Raw genomic sequence first — 24252 nt, forward strand, 5'->3', positions numbered from 1 at the left:
AGTGTAGGTTCTCAGTGGTTGTAATAAACATCTGTTTTTCTCCTAGAGGTACAGGGTTCTCTTTTAAAATGTTTTGGCATGAATGGAAGGTTCCTGGAAGAGTGAATCTGCATTTTCCAGTATAACTGTAGTTGGGAGTTTTTAGGAAATAAAATTAGCGAAATCATTTAAATATTGAAGTGAATTCCATTTTTTCCTCAAATACATTGAGATAATAATTATGCCTTTAAGTCAAAGTGATTAAGTCTTCTTGTGATTGTCTCTTTTGGACCCAAGATGGCTGCAGGAAAGTGTGAATGAACTATGGTCACTTGCAAACCAAGAAAACCAGTTTCTGCACTCTAGAAATGAAAACACAGAAGAACAACTGCTTTACTGCACATTTTAATCATTGTGATTTGTGGGAGAGTTCTGTATGGCACCTTTTGAGACAAGAAGGTCAAGCATGGCTGATTTCTCAGAGCTAACAGGTATTCAGCTACTTAACAGTGCGTTGCACCCCTGAACTCCAGAAAAAGCCTGGCTACAAACCAAAATGTTCTGCTGGCAGCATTCGGAATAAGAACAAGCCAGTGACAGCAATGAGTTGGTCCCCAGAGAGCAACGTTGTGCCCTTCCCACTGAAGAACGGCACATCGGGAGAGGGAGGCAGTAGCTGAGATGCACAATTCACCAGTGGGTCATTATACAAGCTCATGCCTGAAGCACAAGAGGACCAGACATCGGTGCAAAAGCAACATGCAGGAAGAGGCGGCTTTGCCTGGCCATTTGTCTCACTCCACAGGCCTTTAAATCTTAAGCCGCTTCTGTTCCAATGCCACTTTGCAACTGGTCTGCACCGCTAAACAAAGCCCCATCACATTTCATTGCTTCACTTAAAAGTGTAGCCATGGTTCTGGACATACCGAGAGGGAACAGGACAGTGCCACCATCAAGAACATGAATTTTTCTATGGGTTTCAAATCCAGTGGCAGCTAGACAGTCTCAATATTCTCATACACTCTCTCATACACACACACACACAAACAAGGGCCCTGGGAAGTAGGTCTTTTTTTAAAAAAGGAGCAGACGCCAGCAGCGTGAATTCTACAGTTAAGATGGCAGGACACGACTTGTGGAGAAGCACAAGTAACAGCACCAATGAGTCTGCTTCCTCAGCCTTCTTTTAAGCCACAAGTATTGCAACCACATTATCATTCACTCAAATAAGCAAAAAGGAAACAAGTGTGTGCTGGCAGTGGCTCAGAGACACAATTGCTGCTCCACAAACTCTCAAGCTGCCAGCAGGAGAAGCAGGTGTCTCCCACCACCTGCCTAGGCTGAGCAAGCCAAGGTACCCATATAGCTTGAGAGACGGGGCTGTAGCTGCACAAGAGAGGGGTGCCCTGGTGGCAGCAGGACAGCCCTCATTCCCACATGATCAGCAAGGGGGACACATGTCCCCTGCCAGTCCTGGGGGGGAAGGAAAAATGAAACCATACTGTCAGCTGCGTATCTGAACGGGCAGGGGCACCTGCATGTGTAAGCAAGCACGCACCCTGCCCTCCCACCACCAACTTGCCGAGCTGGTTGAAGACACCAGCTGCCTCTGCGTTCCTTCATGGCATCAGGAGAGCATCAAAGGCTCAGAAGAGCACGAGCCCTCTTGGTTCTTCTCAATACTGATATTTCTTTTGAAAGAAACACAGCTGAGAACTTCCAACATCCTTAAGGCTTCAAAGAGTTTTAATATGGTCAGGATCAGTCGTGCGGCTCGAGGCGGTTCTGCCCCACTTTCCTCTTCGGGGCCAAAGCCCACCCCCCACTTTAGGTAGAGTGCAAAGGGATGACAAACTTGCAGCCGAAAGGCGAGTGGTAGTTTATCCCCACCTCCTGGAAGACTTTCTGTGGAATGCCGATGTCACACAGGTACACACGCCCAGCCCTCTCACCTAGGGGCAGTGGCAGCCCCAGGGACAGAGACCACTTGGCGTCGATCCCTTGCTCCATGTCATTCACCGGGGGGTCCAGGCTGAGGACGGGGGCTCTGTTTTGGTTGGCCCAGTCCACAGCAGCCTTGTACCAAGGCTGGTCCCTCAGGAAGGCATTTTCGTGGCAATCCAAGCAGTTTATCACCAAGTCAACTGGTGAGTCTGGAAGATCTGGGGAGCGGGAGGAACAAGAGAGCACTTTACATGTTTGTCAAGTAGAAACCTTATAAGGGCCTTTAGGAAAGCCTCCCCAAGACTCTTCTAGCAGGCTGCCCAGCCGTCAGCAGAGCCCTGCAGGATGCTTCTAGGAGGCTCACAGAAGACAGCATGCAGACAATGCTCCTCTCCTGCTTATAGCAACTGGGCCCCAAAGGCAGGCAGCCTATGAACAGGAATGTCCCTTACAGACAGCAGGACTAACACCCTCCCATAGATCTGTCCTCTACAACTTTTTCAAAACTCCTTTTGAATAAAGTCTAAAATAGGCATGTATTTCAAAGCCCCAGGATTTGGTTAGCAGCTTGTGCAAGTGACCCAACTCGCCTCTTTCCAACTAAAGTGTTCCCTACAAGTCCAGTGGGTATAAAAATAGCTTAGCTCCTTGCCAGTAGATGGCGCTGCTGCATTAGAGGTTGCCTCCACAGCCCCACAAAGATCACATTAGCATCTACAACCTGTCCCACTCCATCACTTGACCCCCAGAACCTATACAAAGCTAGGATGCAGTGGCAAAAGTGCACCACTTCAGTCTGCGGGGAGGGGAGATGGCAGTACTAGATTCTTCTGCTAACAGAAAAGCAACTGCTATTTCCTTTCTTGGAAGCTGTGTGCTTGTGCTAAGCAGCCATGATTTAGCTTGGCAGGACACATGGACTGGGCCAGTGCACACTTTTATCTTTCTTTATTCAGCTAACTTGAGGCTTCGGCAATATAGCAAATAATTGTTATTTCTATATATTTAGAAAAACTATCCACGGCTGTACCCGGCTCACCTTTGACACTGGACACCTGTTGGCCTTGAGTCTTGCTAAAAAGTGTCAGCTCGTTGGTGATCGATTCCAACATCTTGACAAAGTTGGGGAGGAAGAGAATGACATGCACATCATGATTGGAAAGATGCCGGCCACAACTGATTCCCTGGGCCCCCTTCACGTGAGGGCCACACAGCAAGGCAACCGTGGGTCGCTGGTGAATATTTTTTGGGTTCAACCTGAAAGTTAGATGTACAAAGGGTCTTAAACATCAAAAGCAGTTTCCTCAAACAAAAACTTGCCTTCTTAATGGGAGAGGAGATACTTTCAAAGTATTTAAGATTCATGCAACCAAGGCTCAGAAGTTAAGACATACAATAGTCACAATAACTCCTCAGTCACTCCATAATTTCCCAAACAATTCTCTCTTTATTCAGAAAGAAACACCACTGAATTCAAACGCAGCTTTCTTCCAACTAAGCATGCAAAGGTTTTCAGTGCCACAAGGGCATGTGTTAGCAAAACGCAGCATTGCTGATTAGGAAGCTAGGTTTTAAAATAATGAAACTTCTTAGTGGTTTTTAAAATACTGGAATAACAATGTTTTCATGATGATCAAGGGAGGTAAAAATCTAATGTTTAAATCTCACAATCCCTGTGTCACTTCCAGTTTTCTCTTCTGCTTTGCAATCAGCCAGGCTGCATCACTGCCAAACAAGTTCCTGGGTCAGGTCGCATCTTGCATGGAGGGACTGGAACAACTGCTCTCCAGGCGAAGTAGACCAAGAGTCAGTTCTTAGGGACAAAGCCCTAACTTGGCTAGTTTCTTTCAGAGCCAAACGCCCAGCACAGAATGTCAGAGGTGTAAGGACCCCAAGGACTATGTAAGTTCAAACCCTTGTAGAAATTCATCCACAAAGCCAAGGCCTGCCATGAGCCGGAGCTAACAAGGCAGGTGGCACTGGATGAGTTAACAAATCAGCTCCAGGTGCCTCACAAAGAAAACCATCCCAGGCACGACAAGGAATTACACCCTGAACACAGTTCCTGTGTCTGATTGGCAGGGAACCAAGAACAGCTGAAAGCCAAGACCCAGGGCTTCCAATCCACAATAATAGCCATATGGCTAGACTGGCTTGCAGCGTGGCAGGTCATGTCATTTAGAATTCTGTGATTTTCACAGGAAGCCTGCAAAATCCACTGAGGCTTGCTACTTTCTAGGAAAGGTGTTTTACCTGTTGGGCCCTCCGAGCAGACTCAGAGCCATCTGGCTGGCACATACCCCCGTCATTTCCAGTCTCCGTTCAAGGGTGAGCCCATATTTCTCTGCCACCGAAAGAAGTTTTTTGTGAAGCTCATAGGAGATACTTGGAACGACCAGCCCAGAGTCTGAAATGCAGAGGGAGGGAGCCATTTGTTAGGAGATGCTTGGCAAAAACAGCATTGCTCTTCAGGTCCAGAGCCTGAGCCTGAGACAGCACTCACATGCTCAGTTTTTGCATTAAGAACTGGACCATTCTAAACAGACACAACCAACAGCTGTATAACTCACATATATTTCAGTTAACCTGTCAGCGATCCCATTTCTATACACCAGCATGGAAACAAGTCTACAGGAGAGAGGTTTGCATCGTAAGTGTGCATGTCACGTCTTGGGATTATAGGATACCAAAGGCTAGTGCAGCAAACTGAGGAAGACAGAAGGGTAACATCTAGTAACATTCAAAATGCAAAGTTTCTGGTGAGATCACACACACACACACCCCTTGAAGTGTGCCTAGAATTGTCTTTTAAAAAAATGCTGATGAAACCTTCAAGATTCAAAATTCTATAGAAATTAAATGAAGCATGATATGCTTTATGGTAATCTGTGCTCATCAGTCCTTTGTAACTTCATGCAGATGTAAACGGAAGCTTCTGAAGTACGAAGAAGCTGCTGGATATAAAGCCCAGCTGTTGACCCACCTTGATCAATACTGCCTGTTCAAGCTGGCAGGTCTCAGACAGTGAACCATCCCCAGGGCAGGATGCATGAGCTGCAAGGAATAAACCTTTGCTGTGCCACTGAGTGGTGATCCTTCCCTGCCATATATCCAAACCTATCTAAGCCCACTATCTACTCTAGAAAGGCACTGGGCACTCCAATGTCTCAGGCAGCCTTTCCCAGCTTGGCTATCCGTGTTCCAAGGGCTCTGGGTCTGAAGGCACCAGAGGCCACCACCTCACTGGAAGAAAGCATGTCTAGGTCTGATCAAGTGCCTGAACGGGGGATCTGATCGGGCGCCACAGGCACACTGCCTTGGGTTCAATGATGGAAAAAAGGCAGGATGTAATAGAGTGCAATACAAGAAAGCAAATATAATCTATACATTTTACTACACTGGAGATGCCTGGGACTTAACCTGGGACCTTCAGCACATAAAGCAAGCCCTCTACCTCTAATGCTAGAACTTGTGGGCATCCAATGAAGCTGAGTGTTCGAAGGTTCAGAAGGGATACAAGAAAGTCATCCTTTGTGCACTGCAGAATTAAAGTGATGGAACTTGCTCCCACAGGAGGCAGTGATGGCCACCGAACTCATATGACTTTAAAAAATTAGACAAGATCATGGGGGATAAGGCTATTGATGGCTACTAGCCATGACGGCTATGCTCAGCCTCCAGTTTGATGCAGCAATGCTTCTGAATACTAATTGCTGGGAACCATAAGGGGAAGGGAGCCCCTTCACTCGAATCCTGCTTGCAGGTTTACCACAGGCAACTGTTCAGCCACCGCAAGAAGAGGGTGCTGGACTAGAAGGGCCATTGGCCTGATCCAGCAGGCTCTTAAGTTCTTACCACCGAGACACGGCTCTCCATAAGTATGTGTTTTGTTGTGCTTTCCTCTAGCTCTTCTCACCATAAAGATTCAGTATAGCTGTGCTTAGCGCAACAGATATTCAGCAACGACACACACATGCACATGTTTTTAGAAACACTCACCTGGAAGTACAATCAGGAGTCCCAAATCTATGTAGACAGGAGTGTGTTTTCTCACAGCCACGTGAATGACCCAGTGTATGCAGTTATTATAGGGAAAGAGTACTGCTGCATCTAGCTCAGAGCTGTCTGCTCAGACAGGCAGTGGCCATACGGCACACATCCTCTTTATCTACCCTTCCTTTGGGCATGCATTCTACTGAAATCAGTGGAACATTCTTCCAGTCAAGGATGGTTAGGTCATCATAGCAACACAGAATCCTTAAATGAGGCTGTATCAGTCCTGCGAGAAAAGCGGCTAGTCACTCAAAAACAGGGTTCCCTCCAGGTGTTCTTGGACTGCAAATCCCATCATCCTTTACCATTGTTCAAGTTGGTTGGGGCTGATGGGATTGGCAGTCCACCCATGGTGGCTACACCTGCTCTACATAAACAAAGAGCTCTGCGGAGTCCCATTCCACGGAGGGCCAACTGAAGTTGAAATGTCAAGGTTTCGGTTTGTTTTTTTAACAGCCCCTGTGACCGAGATAGGAGAGGCAAACTGATTTACACAACTTGACCTTGCATGTTAAGAACCAATTAAGATAATTGTGTTGCCTTAATCAGTTTTATTGCATGCAGCACCCATGTTAATGCTAGTGTGTTATTTTAACCAGCTTCAGGGTGGTCCATAGTCTGGAGAAAAAACCCAGAACATTCAAAGTCAATCTAGTCTCACAGCATCCACCAGCCTCCTTCCTTTTCAAACAAGGTTCAGCAGTATTGTTTTGCTTGTAAGCAAAGACTCTCATAGCAATAGCTTAAGGGACAGCTATGTCTTGGGGGTGGGCAACATATTCCCAGGTTTGAACTCACACTACCTGATCTGTGATGCACAGAGGTGATTTTCAAGTTTTGCAGCACAGTTTTTTAACCAGGCCTTGGCTAACTCCTGTCAGATCATTTCAACTTCTGTGTCTTATACCATGTGGAATATTCCTTCCTTCCTAGTAACAGTAATCAACCCACCCCCCGGCTCAGTTACTTTGCAACAAAGCTGATAAAGAAGCTGCGTTCTGAACATTTTAGAAACGGTGATGGCATATAAGTATTTTTAGAAATAAAACAATGAGTAGCCCTGCCCTGCTTGATCTGAACAGAACATCTAGACCAGTGTTGTTTCCTCCAGTGATCAGCCAGATGTCTCCAGGAAGCCCCACAAGCAAGGCAAGAATGCAACAGCCCTGCCCAGCAACTGGCATTCAGTGCTGCCTCCAAACATGGAAGTTTTATGGCCCCATCACAGCCAGTAGCTGCTCAGATCTATCCTAAATTTTGCCCAATTCCCTTTCAAAGCTTTCTGTAAGCTAGTAGCCATCACATATTGTAGTAGCAAGTTCCAGAAAGGCTGAATGAAGGCATGAAAACAGATAAGAGAGAAGGTTTTCAAGAGAGAGTGTCAAATAGTTCTAAGAAATCTACAGACCAGTTCTATGCACTATTGGATCAACTTATTTCAAGGAAACATCCGAACAGGGATGACAGAAGTACCATCACATTGAGATGTTCTCCTGAGCAAGATCTGCTGAAATAAATAGGAGCTGCATAAGGGGACTGTTCTGTGTGTACAACATCTTTGCAGGATTGCACACATTTAAAGGATGCATTTTGTTTTCACTGGGTGGGCACCCCAACCTGGGTGCATGGGTGTCACCACGTGCCCACTCTGCTAGTGTCTGTTTGCCTTTGCGAACTCTCCATGCTCCGCTCTCCCCCATTCAAGGGGATGTTGTTTGAAGTGGAGGGAGATAAGGTGTGAGATTACACAGCATTCTTGCATGCAATCCCAGCAAAGCAAGAGCTCTGTTACACTTTGCCCTAATTGATCTTTGGCATGAGCGTGCAAGTACCAAGAGGACTTCCTTTCTCCTCACTCACGCAAAGGACAACTTGTCAGACCGGCTTATCAAAACCAGACCAGACCGTGCTAAATAAACTCAGGGTGGAAGGCAATCTAAGAGGTAGCGTGTAACTCTGGAAAACAACAATAGTGCCGCAAATGAGGGCTGGATCAAAGCCAGACTCAAATTACACTTGTCTTAGAAGGTGGATTGTATTATTCCATAATTAAGGTAATAAAAAGCAGATCGAGCTCACACAGCCTGGTGTAGAACACTGGAAGGGACATTGCCCACTCCTTCCTTCTTCTGCTCCTTCCCTGCCTCCCACCCTCATGGCTGCCCATTTCCTTTTCCTCTTGTGAAGTGCTGTGCTGTTTGGGGTTTGCCTTGTCCCCATCAATGCCACCTAATAGTTACATGCAACAGTAACAAAGCAGAAGCATCATTCTTCCTTTATAAGAAACACTTTCTTGCACTGTTCAACCTGGACACAGAGATCCAGCGCTGAGGGTCTTCTGGCAGTTCCCTCACTGCAAGAAGTGAGGTTAAAGGGAACCAAGCAGAGGGCCTGGTCAGTAGTGGCACCCGCCCTGTGGAATGTCCTCCCATCAGATGTCAAGGAAATAAACAATTATCTGACTTTTAGGAGACATCTGAATGCAACCGTGTTCAGGGAAGTTTTTAATGTTTGATGTTTTATTGTGCTTTTAATATTCTGTTGGGAGCTGCCCTGAGTGGCTGGGGAAACCCAGCCAGAGGGCTGGGGTATAATAATAAAATTGTTGTTGTTGTTATTGTTGTTGTTGTTGTTATCTGCAATAATCCTTCCAGTAGCTTGCAAGGAGGTCAGTGTCACCATTGTCTAACTGTTTTGGGGGGGGGGCACCAAGGTTCAGGGATGCATCTGGGTCCAGCACTGGCAGCCAGTATGGCATAGCAATTGGAGCACCCTGCCCTCCCACTACATACCTGGAGTACATTTTCCATCCCTTCTGACCACTGGCCATGCTGGATGGGGATGATGGGAGTTGGAGTCCAACAACATATGGAAAGTGTGAGCTAAAGTTGTCAGGCTAGGACCAGGGAGACCTGGATTCAAACCTCGCTCAGAGAAGGTGGCAAAAACAGCTGAATCCAATCCAAATATCAGCAGCCACTATGGCAGTAAAGTTGCAATGAATGCAAGTATTTTAAGGACAGACGCCCAGAAAAGGAAAAGCTAGGGCAGCACAGTGGCTAAAGGCATGACCTGTGAACCAAGAGGCCAGTCCTTCAAGTCTCACCTCAGCCTTGAAAGTCACGGCATGGCCTGATCCAAACCCACTATCCCTCTTCATCAGCCAACGCCCCTTCAGCCCCTGCAATGTGGGGTGCTACTGGCCTGCTCTGTAGAGCTGCTGTAAAGATTACGTGAATATATGTGAAGCCCTTAAAGTTCTATATTAAAGCCAAACACTCATAAACAGTCACATCTTTGCATGCTTACCTACCTATGTGGGAGACGGAGTGTTTTTGATCCAATCCAGGAAAGAAAAAGGGCCGTGCAGCACAGAGCAAGTGGCCCAGCACAGATAAAAACCAGAACAGCCACATTTGTATTAAACAGACATTCCCTTTCAAATCATCCCTCAAAGAAGCCGCTGTGTTCAATTTTAAAAAGCCAGCATACCAGTGCAGAATTCTTTGCTTGCCTGGGGCACAGTGATTCTGCGATACACGATAGGCTCAGATTCCAAGATATTCTCATCATGGCGATAGCGTGCAGATCTCTCGTTTGGAGTGCCTCTTGAGCGAGTCCCGCTCTTCCTCTCGTAAGTGTCAATCTCCTCAAACACAGCTGCCTTGTCAAAGAGCGCCAGGTTCCCTTCAAAATCAAAATCTGTATCTGGGATTTCTTCAATGTCGTCCCCAAAACACTCATCGTCTTTGTTCTTCATCTGCCCATTCTTCACACCACTCTTCTTTGGAGTCACCTGGTTTGGATGGCGGCTACTGGAGGACCCTGAAGGAAAGGACACGGCAAGTCAAGGATTAGTCAACAAGGAAAGCAGATGTTTATGAAAACAAAGAACACAAACTGTCGACTGCACAAGATGGATTCTAGACTACTTTGCCAAATGATGCAAAGCCACCCACCACATTGTGTTTCAAACTGCCCATAAGGCCAGTGTTTGAAATTTCCCACGCGCCAGGTGCATTTTTCTACTGGTGTGGGTCCAATTGTAACCAGGTGTAGAATTCTGAGCACCAGGTTGGCAACTGATATCTCCAACGAGCCAGTTGATTCATGGGCAGCAAAAGATGCACGTATTGTTCTTCTGTACTCCCACAAGAATTAACTGGCTCGCATGGTAGCAAACTTTGCGCTGCAATCCTAGGCACACTTTCTTGAGGGTAAGAAAGCTCCTCTGGACATGGAGGGGATTACTTCCAAGCAAACATGCCTAGGAGGAAAGAGGGCAAAGCGTGTTTCTCCTTGGGCCTACATCGCCAAGCGTGCTCAGCCCTGCGCACCCATCTCTCATGAGGCAGTTTCTTGGTGCCTCAAAACAGCCACGCTGGGCCACCCAGGCCGCCCTGAGAAGCACTTCTACATTGCAGGGTCAGGCTGGGCTCTGGCAGTAGACCAGGGCAGCGGTGGCACATTCTTTCCAGGCGCAGTGGAGGAAGGACACCTCTGCCACAGGTTTGGCTTGGCTTCCCCAGGTCCACTTAACTGTAGTGTGAGGGTGGCCCCACCCACTTTTCATGTGGGTGCCACCCTGCACCCCCCTACCCTTCTTCCTTGAAGAAGAGCTGCCCCTTCCCATTTTTTTCTATCATGATCAAAACCAGCACTGAATTATGAGGCCTGGGCTAGAGCCTTGTTAAGCTTTTGACAATTCAGTCCTCTATCATCACATCAAGGAAAGTAAGTGCAGGGCTGAGTGCAGAGATATTTGACTATTCTGCAACCTTTCCAAAGGACACCCAAATGGAATGCAGACAACATATTAAAAACCTCTGCCTTAGTCTATAGCTTACACCATTTCCATTACCATTTCCACGGTGTGTGTTTCTCCTTGCATACAATGGACATGTGAATTGTTGTAAGAGCAAACTACAGTCAGGCAATGTAGTTGGCATCACAAAATCATAGAATTGTAGCGTTGGAAGGGCCTTGCGGGTCATCTAGTCTAACTTCCTGGGGACTGTAACCTAGGTTTAGGATGCTATTTGACGCCTAGCTTATACATCCGAGTTTCTAACACTGCATGAGACTTGTCTGTCTGACCAGCCTATTCTTGTTTCTTTCAGAACATAGTTCACTATGCCTCATTGACTCAAGCATTATCAGTGAAAAACTGTTGATCTTGCCCAGTTGCTCTGTATTGTCTTGCTCTTCCAGTGGCTCTCTGGGAGTCACTGCCAGAGACATTTAGAGCATATGGATGGCACACAGCTAAACCAAGAAGCCCACTGCCACTCTTTCTAGTACCAACTTTCAAATGGGAAAAGAGCAGGGGGTTATCACATGGGGGAATGGCACAGGGAAAGATCTTAGCAAACTCAAGTTTTGGCTTGGCTACCAAGGCCAACCAAAAGTTACGGACATCTAGGAAACGGTTTGACACTTGTTTTCCAGGAAGACCTTGCCTGGTCTCTCCAGCCCCTAAATTTCCACCCTTACCTCATCCAACAGCATGAGTTCAGAAAAGCAAAGCACAGTCACCCATGGAGGCACCTGATAGAAAGAGGTCAGCTCAACCATGCAGCCCCCCTGTTTACGTGCATTCAAAATGTGTGCAACTATGTATACGTGCAGGCATAGGCAAACTCGGCCCTTCAGATGTTTTGGGACTACAACTCCCATCATCTCTGACCACTGGTCCTGTTAGCTATGGATGATGGGAGTTGTAGTCCCAAAACATCTGGAGGGCTGAGTTTGCCTAGGCCTGTATACATGCATCGCACTGAACCCAGAAGTGACCTAGAATCATCATAAAGACGACACTGAAACATCACTAAAAGAGCAGGGTGGGATGTTTGCAGGTGTTTTCAATGGGTTTCAATACATGATTTCAGACGCATGCGATGCCTCGGAACTTAACATCTGTGTAAATGGGGGGCTGCCTGTATACTCTGCTGCTGCCAGCTCCAAACTGAGTGTTTAGATATTTCCAGACTCATCTGCAAATAAACTGTGTTCTACTTCACAGCTCCGTCACCCCCTCAAAAAACAAGGACATAAAAACACCCACAGTGGCTAATTCCAAAGGGTATGGGTGGATAGCCTGCCAGGAGTCTAAATGCTGACAGAACAAAACAAGCCACAAAAGCAGGAAAAACAATAGTCAGAACACTCTCTATGGGCTCCCATGAGACATCCTGAATGAAGGCCAAGCTCCAGCTCCACCAGAGTTAAATACACAGTGATTGTGGAGGTCAGCCATGTAATCCACCCTCCTGACAGCCAGTTCTGAAAACTTGCTGACAGCTGCAACCAAAAGTGACATCACTTGCATAACTTGGCCACCATAAATATGTTGTTACGTCCCTGAAGGACCAGTCAAGCTCTGAAAGGGCTTATATTTTTGACATAGGTGGACAGGGATGGTGGTTGCATGAAGCTTTTGGGTCTACATAAGGAAAAGCAAATGGAGTGAGTAATCTAATAAACAGGATGCATGCTCTTTTCACAACTGGAAGCTATGCCACAAAACCAAGGGATCCACTGTGAGTAGCTACCAATTAACTGCCCTACCAATACTATTATATCCAGTGGGCAGAAAAAGGAACGGCTGCTCTGAGCAAACACTTACAACCTTCCTACACCACTCAGGACTTTAAGAGGTGTGTGATGTGGTGTTCCAACCAAGGCTATGTTACACTACTCCAAGTGTAGCCTGCACGTGCTCAGCGGGCCTACCACTAAGAGTGGGTAAAGCCGGGCCTCTTCCACACAGCACAATGCAATCAGTCAAAATGCTGGGACAACAAAAAACCTCTAAGCCACGCTAAACACAGTCAAAACAGTAGATGGGCTGATAAGCAGACTTCACAGGGGCTTGCCTTCAGTGGGCCATTTGCATTTCCTCTATGGACTAGCTTACCTCTAGAACAGTTGGTTGTAATGTCAGATGTTGCACAGCTGAGAATTCAGTTTGGCCACCTGCCAGCAGCCAAGGAGTCCCTCCCTTGGAAAAGGTAAACAAGGGCTCCCAGACAGATTCAGTCATTATAGCCAACAAGCCGAGCACATGAAGCCTCTGGCAAGCCGTCTGCCTTCCTGCAAAACCCTTTCCAAGGCTGCCCTGCCAACCCCAGTCTGAAGCAGGGAGTACCAGCCCTGCACGCAACTCATTGTTGTGTAACCCCAATGCTATTATTTATTGATTCCTTTTGCACAAGCATTATAAAGAGGTAACTTTGCCCCTGCCTTCAGCATGCACGCTACAGGGCATCTAAAGGTCAACAGCTGCTCACTCAATGCAGGGCACCACCTCCAACAATAATAACACTCAGCCACACTGCGCCATCACCTTCCTTGGGTTTTCACAGCCAGCATCTTCTAGACTATTTCACCTCATGCCCAAGATTCTAGCCTAGAACGAGGATACACAGTGCAGGTACAGGTGGCAAATAAAACAGCTGAACCAGTCTTTGGATATTTGCATAGCTTGTGCTCTCCCCAACCTGTTAAATGTTTTTCTACCTTGAAAGCTAGGCAACCCTGACTGGGCAATGTAGTCGGGAAACTAGACAGGATCCATCCATCCAACACTGACTTATTCGAAAAGGAGATGATCTAGAAACACTGCTTATTTTCACCACAGGACCAAAGAGAAGTGAATAAGTATAAGAAGCTGTCATAGATTTGACTGGCACGCATATCTATGGTGTGAGAAAAGAAAGATTCGTAAAGGTTTCGAAAACCACATCTTTAGAAGATCTCTCATAGAAATATGGGAGAGATATAGAAGTTTATTAGAATCAAGAACTCCCCACTGGCTATTTCCGTTAGAAGTTATGAGTCTTAAGAAAGTCAATATGAGGGGGAACTGGATTACATATAAAGAATTGATTATAAAGGAAGGAGGAAAATGGAAAATGAAATCCTATGAAGAAGTGAAAGAGTATGTGTATGATTGGTTGCATTATTATCAGGTTAACGAAATGTTTAAAAAGGACATAAAAGAAAGAGGTTATGAGGTAAAAGAATCAAAATTTCAAATAGAAATAATAAACAATGAAAATAAAATTTTGTCCAAGATGTATAAAATCTTGCTAGAATGGTATACAAAAGATGAGGAAGTTAAATCGGTTATGATACACTGGGCCAGAGATTTGGGTTATAATATACAGTTTAATGATTGGATAAAACTGTGGAATGAAAATATAAAATTTACAGCATGTACTGCGTTAAAGGAAAATGTTATGAAAATGATTTATAGATGGTACATCACACCTGTGAAACTGGCAAAAATGTATAAAACATGTAATAAGTGTTGGAAATGTAAAGAAAAAGAAGGAACATTTTATCATATGTGGTGGGATTGTAAGAAGGTGAAGGGCTTCTGGGAAATGATATATAATGAGATGAAAAAGATGTTGAAATATACGTTTGTTAAGAAACCAGAGGCTTTTCTTCTAGGAATAGTAGGAAATGAAATAAATAGAATGGACTGTAAACTTTTCCAATATGCAGTAACAGCAGCGAGAATATTATTGGCCCAAAAATGGAAACAGGAACAACTGCCAACGCTCAAAGAATGGAGAATGAAACTGATGGGAGTATGCTGAACTGGACAAACTAACAGGAAAGATCAGATATATACGAGATCAAAAGTTCATTGAAGACTGGGAAAAATTTTCAGACTATCTGAAATGTGTATGTGATGAGCAAATAACGCTAGTGGGATTTCAAGAAGTTCTGTAAATGATAGAGGACTATTGTATTGATGAAAATTAAGCGTGTGAAGGTTTATAAAATGCAATATAAAATTAGGAAATGCGTATTTAAAAATTTGAATAATGGATGATTGTCAGAGAGGTTGAAGGAAGCCTAAAAGAGAAAATATGTGATAAATTTAGATTGGATACTAAAATGTATGTTGGAAAATGTAATAATATTTTTTTTTTAAAAAAAAAAGAAGCTGTCATAGATTAGCCAGGTCACTGTTCCACCTAGCACAGCATCTGCTGTTCTAACTGGCAACAGCTTTATGGGGTCTTAGATAGCTGTCTATTACTAAAGATCCTTTTATCTAAAGATGCCAAGGAATAAATCTGTTTATTCTTTGCGGTTAAGGCACACATTCTCCCTGTGAATTATGTCCCTTCCTGCATTGTCCTAACTGCCCCTCACCTGTCCTTAGAGCAATCTAATTTACAAGGTTATAGTTTAGGCTTAATGTTTGCGCCATCTCAAGGCAGTCATGCTACAGCCCCCACATGAATAAACACATTTCTTTGGTGCTCAATATGAGAGTCATTCCTGAGTTATCTTTGATCAAAAGGTTTTTTTACCACAAGTGGTTAAGTTGCAGCAATGGCAGAACATAGGGAAATTGTCAGTGAAGCATTTGCACTCCCACTCACTAGGTAATCTTGCTAAACTAAACTTAATGTTAAGTTAAACTTTCCTTTCTGATTTGGCTGACAGTAACTATGGATGAGAGGTTTTTAGAGAACATATAAAGGGATCCAGATTTTCTTCCCTTCAAACTCAGTTTTATAGAACTTATTAGGAAACTAGAGTAAGCAAATGATTCAAGTTAGAAAGACTGGGACAAACAAGTTTAAACTAAAGAAGCGAGATCTGGTTTTCACAGCTTGGCGCATTTGCAGAGGTAGGTACAGACACACATTGGTGGTTATAATCTGCAGTGGCTGGCTGCAGTTAAGGAACATTCAAGCATTGACTAGAAGTAAGATTCAAGTTAAAGGGAAGAGCAGTTTCAAAGTGAAGGATTAACAAAAAGACAGTTACTAAAGTAACGAAAGCCATTGCTCTGAAGGCATTACGGTCACCTATTACACGGCCGTTTACAGGAGCATGAAACATGAATAGCTGATACCTGGCATTTCTCACTTAAGCCACTGCAGACCAAACACTCCTGCAAGCAGGAATACTATGAGCATGACTATTTGCCCACAAGGCAAATGTTAATGAGCCTTTATGGTCAAGTTGATGACATCATAAAAGCCTCATCAAGTATGTCAGGACGAGTCCTAGGACATCTGCAAAGAAAACAGGCCTAGCTTCACAAATGGCATTTCATTACAGCCAGAATGGGCAAACCTATCACAGAACTGCCTTCTCTTATTCCATCCCACAGCTATTAAATCCTTCTCTCTGCACTTGAAACAGGGTGGGGTTTTTTATGTTGGGGGTGGGGGCATGACACAAAAGAGAATGACAGACATTATGTTTTAAATGTGTCTTGGTACAGCTGCTCAGTCACCTTTGGAAGACAGGTGGGCACTAGCAAAGGGAAGGCTCCCTTTTCTTATCTGAGTACTGCAATCCCAAGTCTTCTCTTGATGCAAAGCTAGACAAAAAAGAGGGACTAGTGGGCATGAGAATGATGTGGTCCTGTTTCCTTGCTAACATGCCCAGCCTCAGGACAGCTGCACACGTCTTTGGAATCTGGGAGGTAAGTCAAAACATGTCTTGCCAGCAAGAGGCTCCCTTCCCTTGCTGGCATGCTCCATTACCGTATATCAAACTCATGCCATTCCAGGAAGGGGAAATGGGAGCACAAGAGTTACCACTAATTTTGGAAGCTGTCAGTACGCTACTCTGAAAGGAAGCTCTGTAACCCTCCCAAAACATTGGCTGGTAAAAGTAGATGACCCGTAAGCCAATGCTAGAGCCCACTTTTTGAGCATTTGTATATATTTCTATACTGTTTTAAATTTAGTATATGCTCTTCAGAAGACCCCCAGGCAGATTACAACACATTTTGCTTGGAGGGTCATTATTTTGTTGCTTCCAGTTTAAATATTTGTGCTTTTATCTTGCTTTTTTATCTTGCGAATCGCCCTGAGAACTTTTGATGAAGTTCTATAAACCTAACAAATAAAATAAATAAACAATTTAAGATTCAGAATTAAAAACAGTTTAAGCAACAAAGCTTCATACCCTGATTTCTAAATGTACTTCCAGCTTACAGGCCCCATCTCAGCTCCCAGACAGGGAAACGGGTACAAGAATGGCAGTAACAATGCATGCTCAGGACAAAGAGAAAGAAGTGTATTATGTGGCCAATGTACTCACATGAGTTGTGCCTCCGCCGAAAGCCTTTGGATTGGTTCAAGGACTCCATGTGCCGGTCCATATAGCTCTTGGAGCATTGCTGCTGCTGGGGAGAAATGGCAACCTCCTGGTTTTTAACGTCTGTTCGCCTGGGAATATTCTGTGGGGCACTACTAGAAGCACCAGGTTTCTTCAGCAATTTGCCGGGGCCATTCTGGCTGGTACCCCCTGGACATCCAATGCCAGGAATACAAAGGTCAGTGTGCTGAAAGTCTCCACATTGCCCATTATCACCAGGGCCTGGAATCTCCAGGATCTTCAGTTCAGTAATGTCACCTGCCCTAAACGAAAGGAAGAGGCCCAAACAAGGTGTGATTTTGCAATAGTGCTTACCTCTACATCAGGCATAGGGAAGCTGTGATCCTCCAGATACCAGGATACTCCAATTCCCATCATTCCAGACCTACGGCCATGTTAACCAACACTGATGGGAGATAAGGGTCCAACAACATCTTGGGCAGCTTCTCCAGCCCTGATCTATTGCACCACAAAACCAGCTAGCTGACAAGTTTAGCAAGTGTAAAAATGTGTTAGAAGCTGTGCCAGTAAGAACAGATACTTCAGTTACACAAGAGGCAATAACCGCAAAAACTAAGTACCATCAAATTTTCAGGAATTGGCATATGCTAAGCAGATATGAGAAAAGAGCCAGTTTTTCAAATTGATCACATCATGAAACATAAGCAGGCTTCATCAAGCCATCAGTTATATTATAAATGCTGAAAAATTATTAGCAATTTTTTTATGCACATCAATACATCATACCATACAGTCAATACCCCCTGGTAGAACTACTCTAATATTTGGGGACAAGAAGGAAGGGAAGGAGAAAGAGTATACAAGAGCCCTGCTAGCCAAAGGCCCATCCAGCCTAGCATGCATTTCCCACAGAGATGAACAGGAGGCTCATGAGAAGCTCAGAAACAAGGTGTGAAGGCAATAACTGAGCTGGTTGTTTCCACCCAGTGACTGGCATTCAGTGGGATATTGCCTATCATCATAGAAGTTTCATGGCTGAAATTTTAGACACATTCATTAGATTTGAAGTAAAAAATGAAACATTAGGAAGAAATCCAAGTGGGTGGAGGAAAGTAACGAAAAGTATAACAACTTCTTCCATTTCAGTCTAAAAATTCAGCTTTCAGACTATCACACTGGTATCTTCAGCTCGGTATTATTGATGGTGGAGCATTACAAGGGTTGTGTGAATTTCGTGCTGGCACTCAGCACAGGTACTTGGTACTGGGAAACCAATTCATCATTCACAGTATATTAGCTTTCTTTTTTCCTTTTCTCTAATATTACTAAGTTTGCAGTCCTTAGGAGTGCAAAGATAGGGGTAAAAAAAATCAAGATGCAGGCAATGCAGACATAACTGTCTAAACGCTAAGCAAGTTGTAGCATTCTAATGACAATAGTTTAGAAACCTTGCCACAGAATTTTGCTTCTTGGTACAAAAAATTCATTTCACCAGGGAACACTTGTTATTGTGGCCTTTTGTAAATTTAACATGTATTAGATGTGCCACCATTGTGCGATTTCTGTTCTCATCTTGAAGCAAAGTCATTAAGCCGAGGTACTATTTCTAAGTTGGCGGAGTCTGTAACCTGAAGCGTCTGTAACCCGAGGTACCACTGTATACAAATACAAATTCTGTTCTGGGCCCAATGTTGTTAAATGCCTTTATAAATAAGGAAGGAGGAGGATGCTCAACCAATTTGCAGATGACACCAAACTGGAAGGGGTTGCTAATGCCGGAGAAGACAGGATCCGGATTCAATATAATAATAATAATAATAATTTTTTATTTATACCCCGCCCTCCCCAGCCAAGGCTGACCTTAAAAGATGGGAGAACTGGGCCAAAACTAACAAAATGAATTTCAATAGGGACAAATGTCAGTCTCTACACTTAAGCAGGCAGAACCCGCTGCAGAAATATAAGATAGGACGACACTTGGCTTGCTGGTAGTACATGTGAAAAACATCTAGGGGCCTTCGTAGATCAACAGCTAAACATGAGTCAACAGTGTGATGCAGCAGCAAAAAAGGGAAGTACAGTCATACCTCGGGTTGAATACGCTTCGAGTTGAGTGCGTTCGAGTTGCGCTCCTCGGCAACCCGGAAGTAACGGAGCGCATTATTTCCGGGTTTCGCTGCTTGCGCATGCGCTCAAAATGATGTAGCGTGCATGCGCAGAAGCAGAGAAAAGCGGCATGCGCGTGCACAGACGCACCGTCGCTAGTTACGTTTAATTCTAGATGCAAACGGGGCTCCGGAACGGATCCTGTTCGTATCTAGAGGTACCACTGTAACAGTCCCGCGTTGGTCAGACCACACCTGGAGTCCTGTGTCCAGCTCTGGATGCCACAATTTAAGAAAAGACTTATAAAATTGTAGAGTTGGAATCTTCCAACATTCAGCTGCATTGGGTGACATTCATAGTGTTACGAAAGGGAGATAAAATTCACTTAAGATCTCTAGCAAGCACAGGGGGCTGCCAGGAGGAACTGTAGATACCAGTATCCAAGGAATCAGCCAGAAGCATCTGGCTCATTGAACATCTTTGCACCCCCAACCATCACACTTGTTAGTGCAAAGGAAATTCAGTATGTTTGGGGTGGATTTTTTAAAAGAGTTTGCTAAAAAAGGGGGGGGGGGGACTACTATGAACAAGAAAGCATGCAAGTATCATCACCAAGATTTGTTTTTAACTGTCTAGCCAGTTACCAGCCAGTATATCAAGATCTTTTAAGAGATGGCTCCAGTTTTTCAAATGTGATATGTATCCATTTTTTTAAAAAAAGTTCCAATAAAAAGAAATGTTTTGTACATTGGAGTAGGAGCAAAGCTCCTTGGGGATTATCTTTCGGGGGGTGCATGACAGTGGTGGGCAGGGCTGAAGCCAAAGTGGGCAGCGTCTTAGCCAATCCTTCCCTGTTACTTACTTCACCCATCCGCTGCTACATAATCCATTCATTCTCTCTTACATCCATTCATATGAAAGGGACTGGTAACAATCCTCCTAGTCCCATATCATTCCCTACAATCCCTGCAAGTCTTCACTGTTTCTAGAGGCATCAGAAGTTGTTGTTTCTTCCCCCACCCAACTTACAATCCAGTTGTTGCAAAGAGAATGAGAGAGACTGATAGCCAGGCAGGAAACATATGGACTTGGGGCCAGAGCATGGACAACAGCACTTAAAAGGGTTTTTCCAATGATACTGTGCTCCATGGTTGGGTTTTTGACCTACATGCGTTTGCACCTGCCAGGCTCCAGGTCTCTCTCCCTCTCATTTTCTTCTTGTGACAGCTGGATTGCAATGTGGAGAATATGAAAGGGAGGCAGACAGACAGACAGACAGAAAAGACAGCAAGGCAGAGGTATTGCAGATACAGTGGAGAAACTGCACCATGGCAGCGATGAGCCTAATCTGGCCTGGAGGTTGAGAGCACCTCACCTCCTGGTTTATGTACTGATTTGGCATCATCAGCCAGAATCCTGGGAATAAGAAAATGTGGTTGTGAACAACGTATCAGCAGTGCCCCCCTCCCCCACCAGCTCATGGCAGTTTTTCATGGTTGGTCTCGAACGCTCAAACACTTAAATGGTCAGAGTCTAGAAAAAGCAGACAGATGGGCCATTTACCTGAAGGTGACCTCTGGTACCAAACATTTAACACCATTATGGAAAGGCCGCTTTAAGGAGATGGTCTGGCTGACCTGATCCACAGCAGACACTCTTCCCTGATAGACTCCCAGGCTCTCTCCACAGTTGATTGAGACAATGCTTCCAAGCCAATCTGCAGCCATATTTTCCCTGATCACTGCAAAATGAAAGTGAAAAAGATGGGATAAAGTTTGCTGTTGTAGTCTGATTTCCCCCCCCCCCCATCATAACACTGACCACCACTCCAAGGCTTGCCTCTGTACTTTCTCAGTACTTTAGAACATTAAATATCACTACAATGAATGAATGCAATATATGTAAATTGAGCAACCAGAATGGATGCAATACCAACTAGTCAAGTTAAAAATAAAAGTTAAAATTATTTTTTTCCTCCTTCACATTTTATTCAGTTCTTCAGGCATCTTATGTGATTTCTGCTGGTTTCCAATTAGTTTCCAGACTCTGGTGACTAACTGTAAACCTGTAAGTGGTTTGGGGTCAGGTTATTAGCAGGATCATCATCTCCCACGAGTTTGCTGGCCATTAATGATGATCAGAGGTCTTGCTCATTGTCCTGTTACCTTCAGAAGTGTGGCTGGCTGGGACAGAGGACAAGGGTTTTTCAGTTGCAGAGGCCAGGCTTGTGGCTGAAAACTCAAGGGGCTCCTTTTTTTTAGCCTTCAGGGCCAAACGGTCAAGTCATTCCTGCTCTGAAACACTTTTAAGCCCTGTATCAGGAATTTTTTTATGTCTGATGTTTTAGAATTTTTTTATGTGCTGTAAGCTGCCCAGAGTGGCTGGGGAAACCCAGCCAGATGGGCAGGGTATAAATAATAAAATTATTATTATTAAGTTGTTTTAACATCATACCCTGCTATCAATAAATAACTATTACTATTATTATTATGAATCCTTTGACCTGAATGAACTTAAGAGCCTTGCTGGATCAGTCCAAAGGCCCGTCTTGTCCAGTATTATGTGTTTACAGTGGCCAACCAGATGTCACAAGGGGAGGCCCCCTGAGCATAAGGGCACCTTCCCCTCCCAGTTTCTATAAAAACATAAGAAGAGCCCTGCTGGATCAGGCCAATTTGGGGGGGGGGGGGGAGGCATCTAATTTAGCAACCTGTTCTCAGAGTGGCCAACCAGTTCCTTCTTGTGGGAAACCCACAAGCCGCATTCATGCACAAGAGCCCAACTGGGATTCAGAAGCATTACTGCCTCTGAACGTGCAGGTAGAGCAGGGCCACTGTGGCGATAGCCCTCTCCCCTAGGAGCAGCCATAGGACCAACCACTTTTTGTTTCAATGTTAGCTCCTTGGGGCAGAGCTCCATAGCGGCACGAGCTTACCTGTACGCTTCGCCTCTGAAACACCATGAACATGGTCAAAAACGACAACAAAAAAACAGCTGACCCTCAACCTGAAGAAAGGGTTCGCTCGTTTTGTAAGCTCCTCGGGGCAGGGAACTCCCTCCCTCCGCTTTCTCGCGCGCCTCCCTAACTGCTGCCAGGCTTCAGGGACCCCCACGGCGCCCACGTTAGATTGAGGGCAAACAAGGAAATGAAAGAACTGACAGGATGAATCCCTCCAGGGGCTGAGGGGGGGAGGGGAAGTGACGTCACCTACTCCATTGAACCCCCTGTGCTGGCTTGCAGGGGCCGCTCGCGCGGGGGGAGGGAGGGAGGGAGGGGGCGGGGGACGGCGGCCCCTCCCCTTCACGCGCCCCCCGTCAGTTGCTCCCGAAGGGCCCCGAAAGAGGCCCCGGCGCTCCTCTCCCCCCACCCGCAGAGCCAGAGTCACGCCCCCCCCCCCGGCTTCCCTCCCTCGGCCTTTCCCGGCAACGAGAGGCTAGAAGCGAGAAGGTAGCGAGGCCACTCGGCGGGTCGGTCGGCCACTCACTCACTCACTCGCTTCTGCCCCCTCAGAGCTTCTTCTTCTTCTTCACACCGGAAGCGCCAGGCGTCCCGACGTCACTTCCGTCCGCTGCTGCACTTCTGAGGCAGCGTCCGTAGGGAATGCGCCTGCGCCGCTGCGCACGCGGGGCTTTTCATCCGGGCATGCGCAGAGCGTGTCGCGGGGGAGCAGCTGCTCCGCTCCGGCGGCCGCTCTGCTGGCTCTTCTTCTCTCGCTCGTTCATTTCTCCCTCGCTGCGAGGCAGGCTAGGCTGAGCGAGGCGGCCACTGGCTCCGAGGGCACCGCCGAGTGAGCCTCGTCCAGCGCGGGATCCGAACCCCGGGCTCTCGGGTCGCCGTCGGGCGCTCTAACCGCGGCGCCACGGTCCCTGCGAGCGCGGGAGGCGGGGTTCCTTCGCTTCATCACGTGAAAGTTCTCGCGCGACAGAGGCGGAATTCGAAATCCATCCGGACAATTCTAAGTAAAATGCCAGCGTTGTACACCGAGGTATTTCTAATCTGTTTTAGGTATTTTTAACTTTTGTTTGTTCTAAAGTAGGGTTGTGACTTTTTCTTGATTTTACTGTTTTGTAAACTGCTTTGAGGCTTTTTACACTCAATTATTCCATAATAGTCATACACTGCTTAATTAATTAATTAAAAGCTGCTTTGGGTAAACCACTGAGCCTAGGGCTTGCTGATCAGAAGGTCGGCTTTTCGAATCCCCGCCGACGGGGTGAGCTCCCGTTGCTCGGTCCCTGCTCCTGCCAACTTAGCAGTTCGAAAGCATGTCAGAGTGCAAGTAGATAAATAGGTACCACTCCAGCAGGAAGGTAAACGGCGTTTCCGTGCGCTGCTCTGGTTCGCCAGAAGCGGCTTAGTCATGCTGGCCACATGACCCAGAAGCTCTACGCCGGCTCCCTCGGCCAATAAAGCGAGATGAGCGCCGCAGCCCCAGAGTCGGTCACGACTGGACCTAATGGTCAGGGGTCCCTTTACCTTTACCTTAATGATCTTAAAGTGGCCTAAACCCTGAAAAAGCAGAGTTTTACTTGGGCTGGATTCTAAGTCCGTTCAACCTAGTCTTGTGACCTGGCAACCTGGCAGAAGTTCTGCCTGCAGAAAGGATGGTGTAACTCAAACACTATTTTAAAAGCTTGTTTTCCTCTGCCAGGCTTTGGCCGGCTGAGCCAGCAGTAGCCCTGCTGCTGAACGGAATTTGGATCTGGTGTAAATTCATGCCAGCCTGCTTTACACCAGCTTTTTGTCTATAGAATTGTTCCCTTAGGATTACAAATAGTTTAGGTCAAGGTGGGTCTTGTTCTGTGCAATCCCTTGTCACCATGTTTAAAAGGACTGCTCACCAGATGAGGCACGTCTTCAGTCTATATAGAGGTGTTTGTGCCACTGATCCCTGAATTTCAATGTTGAGCAAAACATTCATTTATGGATTAAATGTCTTCTATCGGCATATTTTTAATATATATGTTTGTAAAACAGCTTTAGACAAACTGGAAGATTTCTTGGTGTGAGATATACATTTAATAAAATATTTTTGAGAGTTTTCTAGTTGATTTTTAATTCCTTTA

At 45.5% G+C, this 24252-nt stretch overlaps 1 protein-coding gene across 4 annotated transcripts; it reads right to left on the reverse strand.

Annotated features, from left to right (window-relative positions):
* Positions 1 to 368: 368 nt before the first annotated feature.
* Positions 369 to 24225, reverse strand: EDC3 (enhancer of mRNA decapping 3). Of its 4 annotated transcripts, XM_083398905.1 has the most exons (8): positions 23669 to 24225; positions 22679 to 23360; positions 20749 to 20926; positions 17062 to 17381; positions 9469 to 9801; positions 4177 to 4330; positions 2963 to 3180; positions 369 to 2141 (listed from the first exon to the last, which is right to left on the reverse strand). In XM_083398905.1, coding segments are annotated over exons 2-8 (1539 nt in total). In that variant the 5' UTR covers positions 22680 to 23360; positions 23669 to 24225; the 3' UTR covers positions 369 to 1806. The 4 variants fall into 4 exon arrangements, with proteins under 4 accessions (XP_083255031.1, XP_083255033.1, XP_083255032.1 ...); XM_083398907.1 differs by lacking the exon at positions 23669 to 24225 and having other exon boundaries at positions 22675 to 22770; XM_083398906.1 differs by lacking the exon at positions 23669 to 24225 and having other exon boundaries at positions 22671 to 22769.
* Between the last annotated feature and the right edge of the window lie 27 nt (positions 24226 to 24252).

This window comes from Podarcis tiliguerta (genome assembly GCF_965153285.1).
Source record: "Podarcis tiliguerta genome assembly, chromosome: 9".
Classification (NCBI taxonomy): Eukaryota; Metazoa; Chordata; class Lepidosauria; order Squamata; family Lacertidae; genus Podarcis; species Podarcis tiliguerta.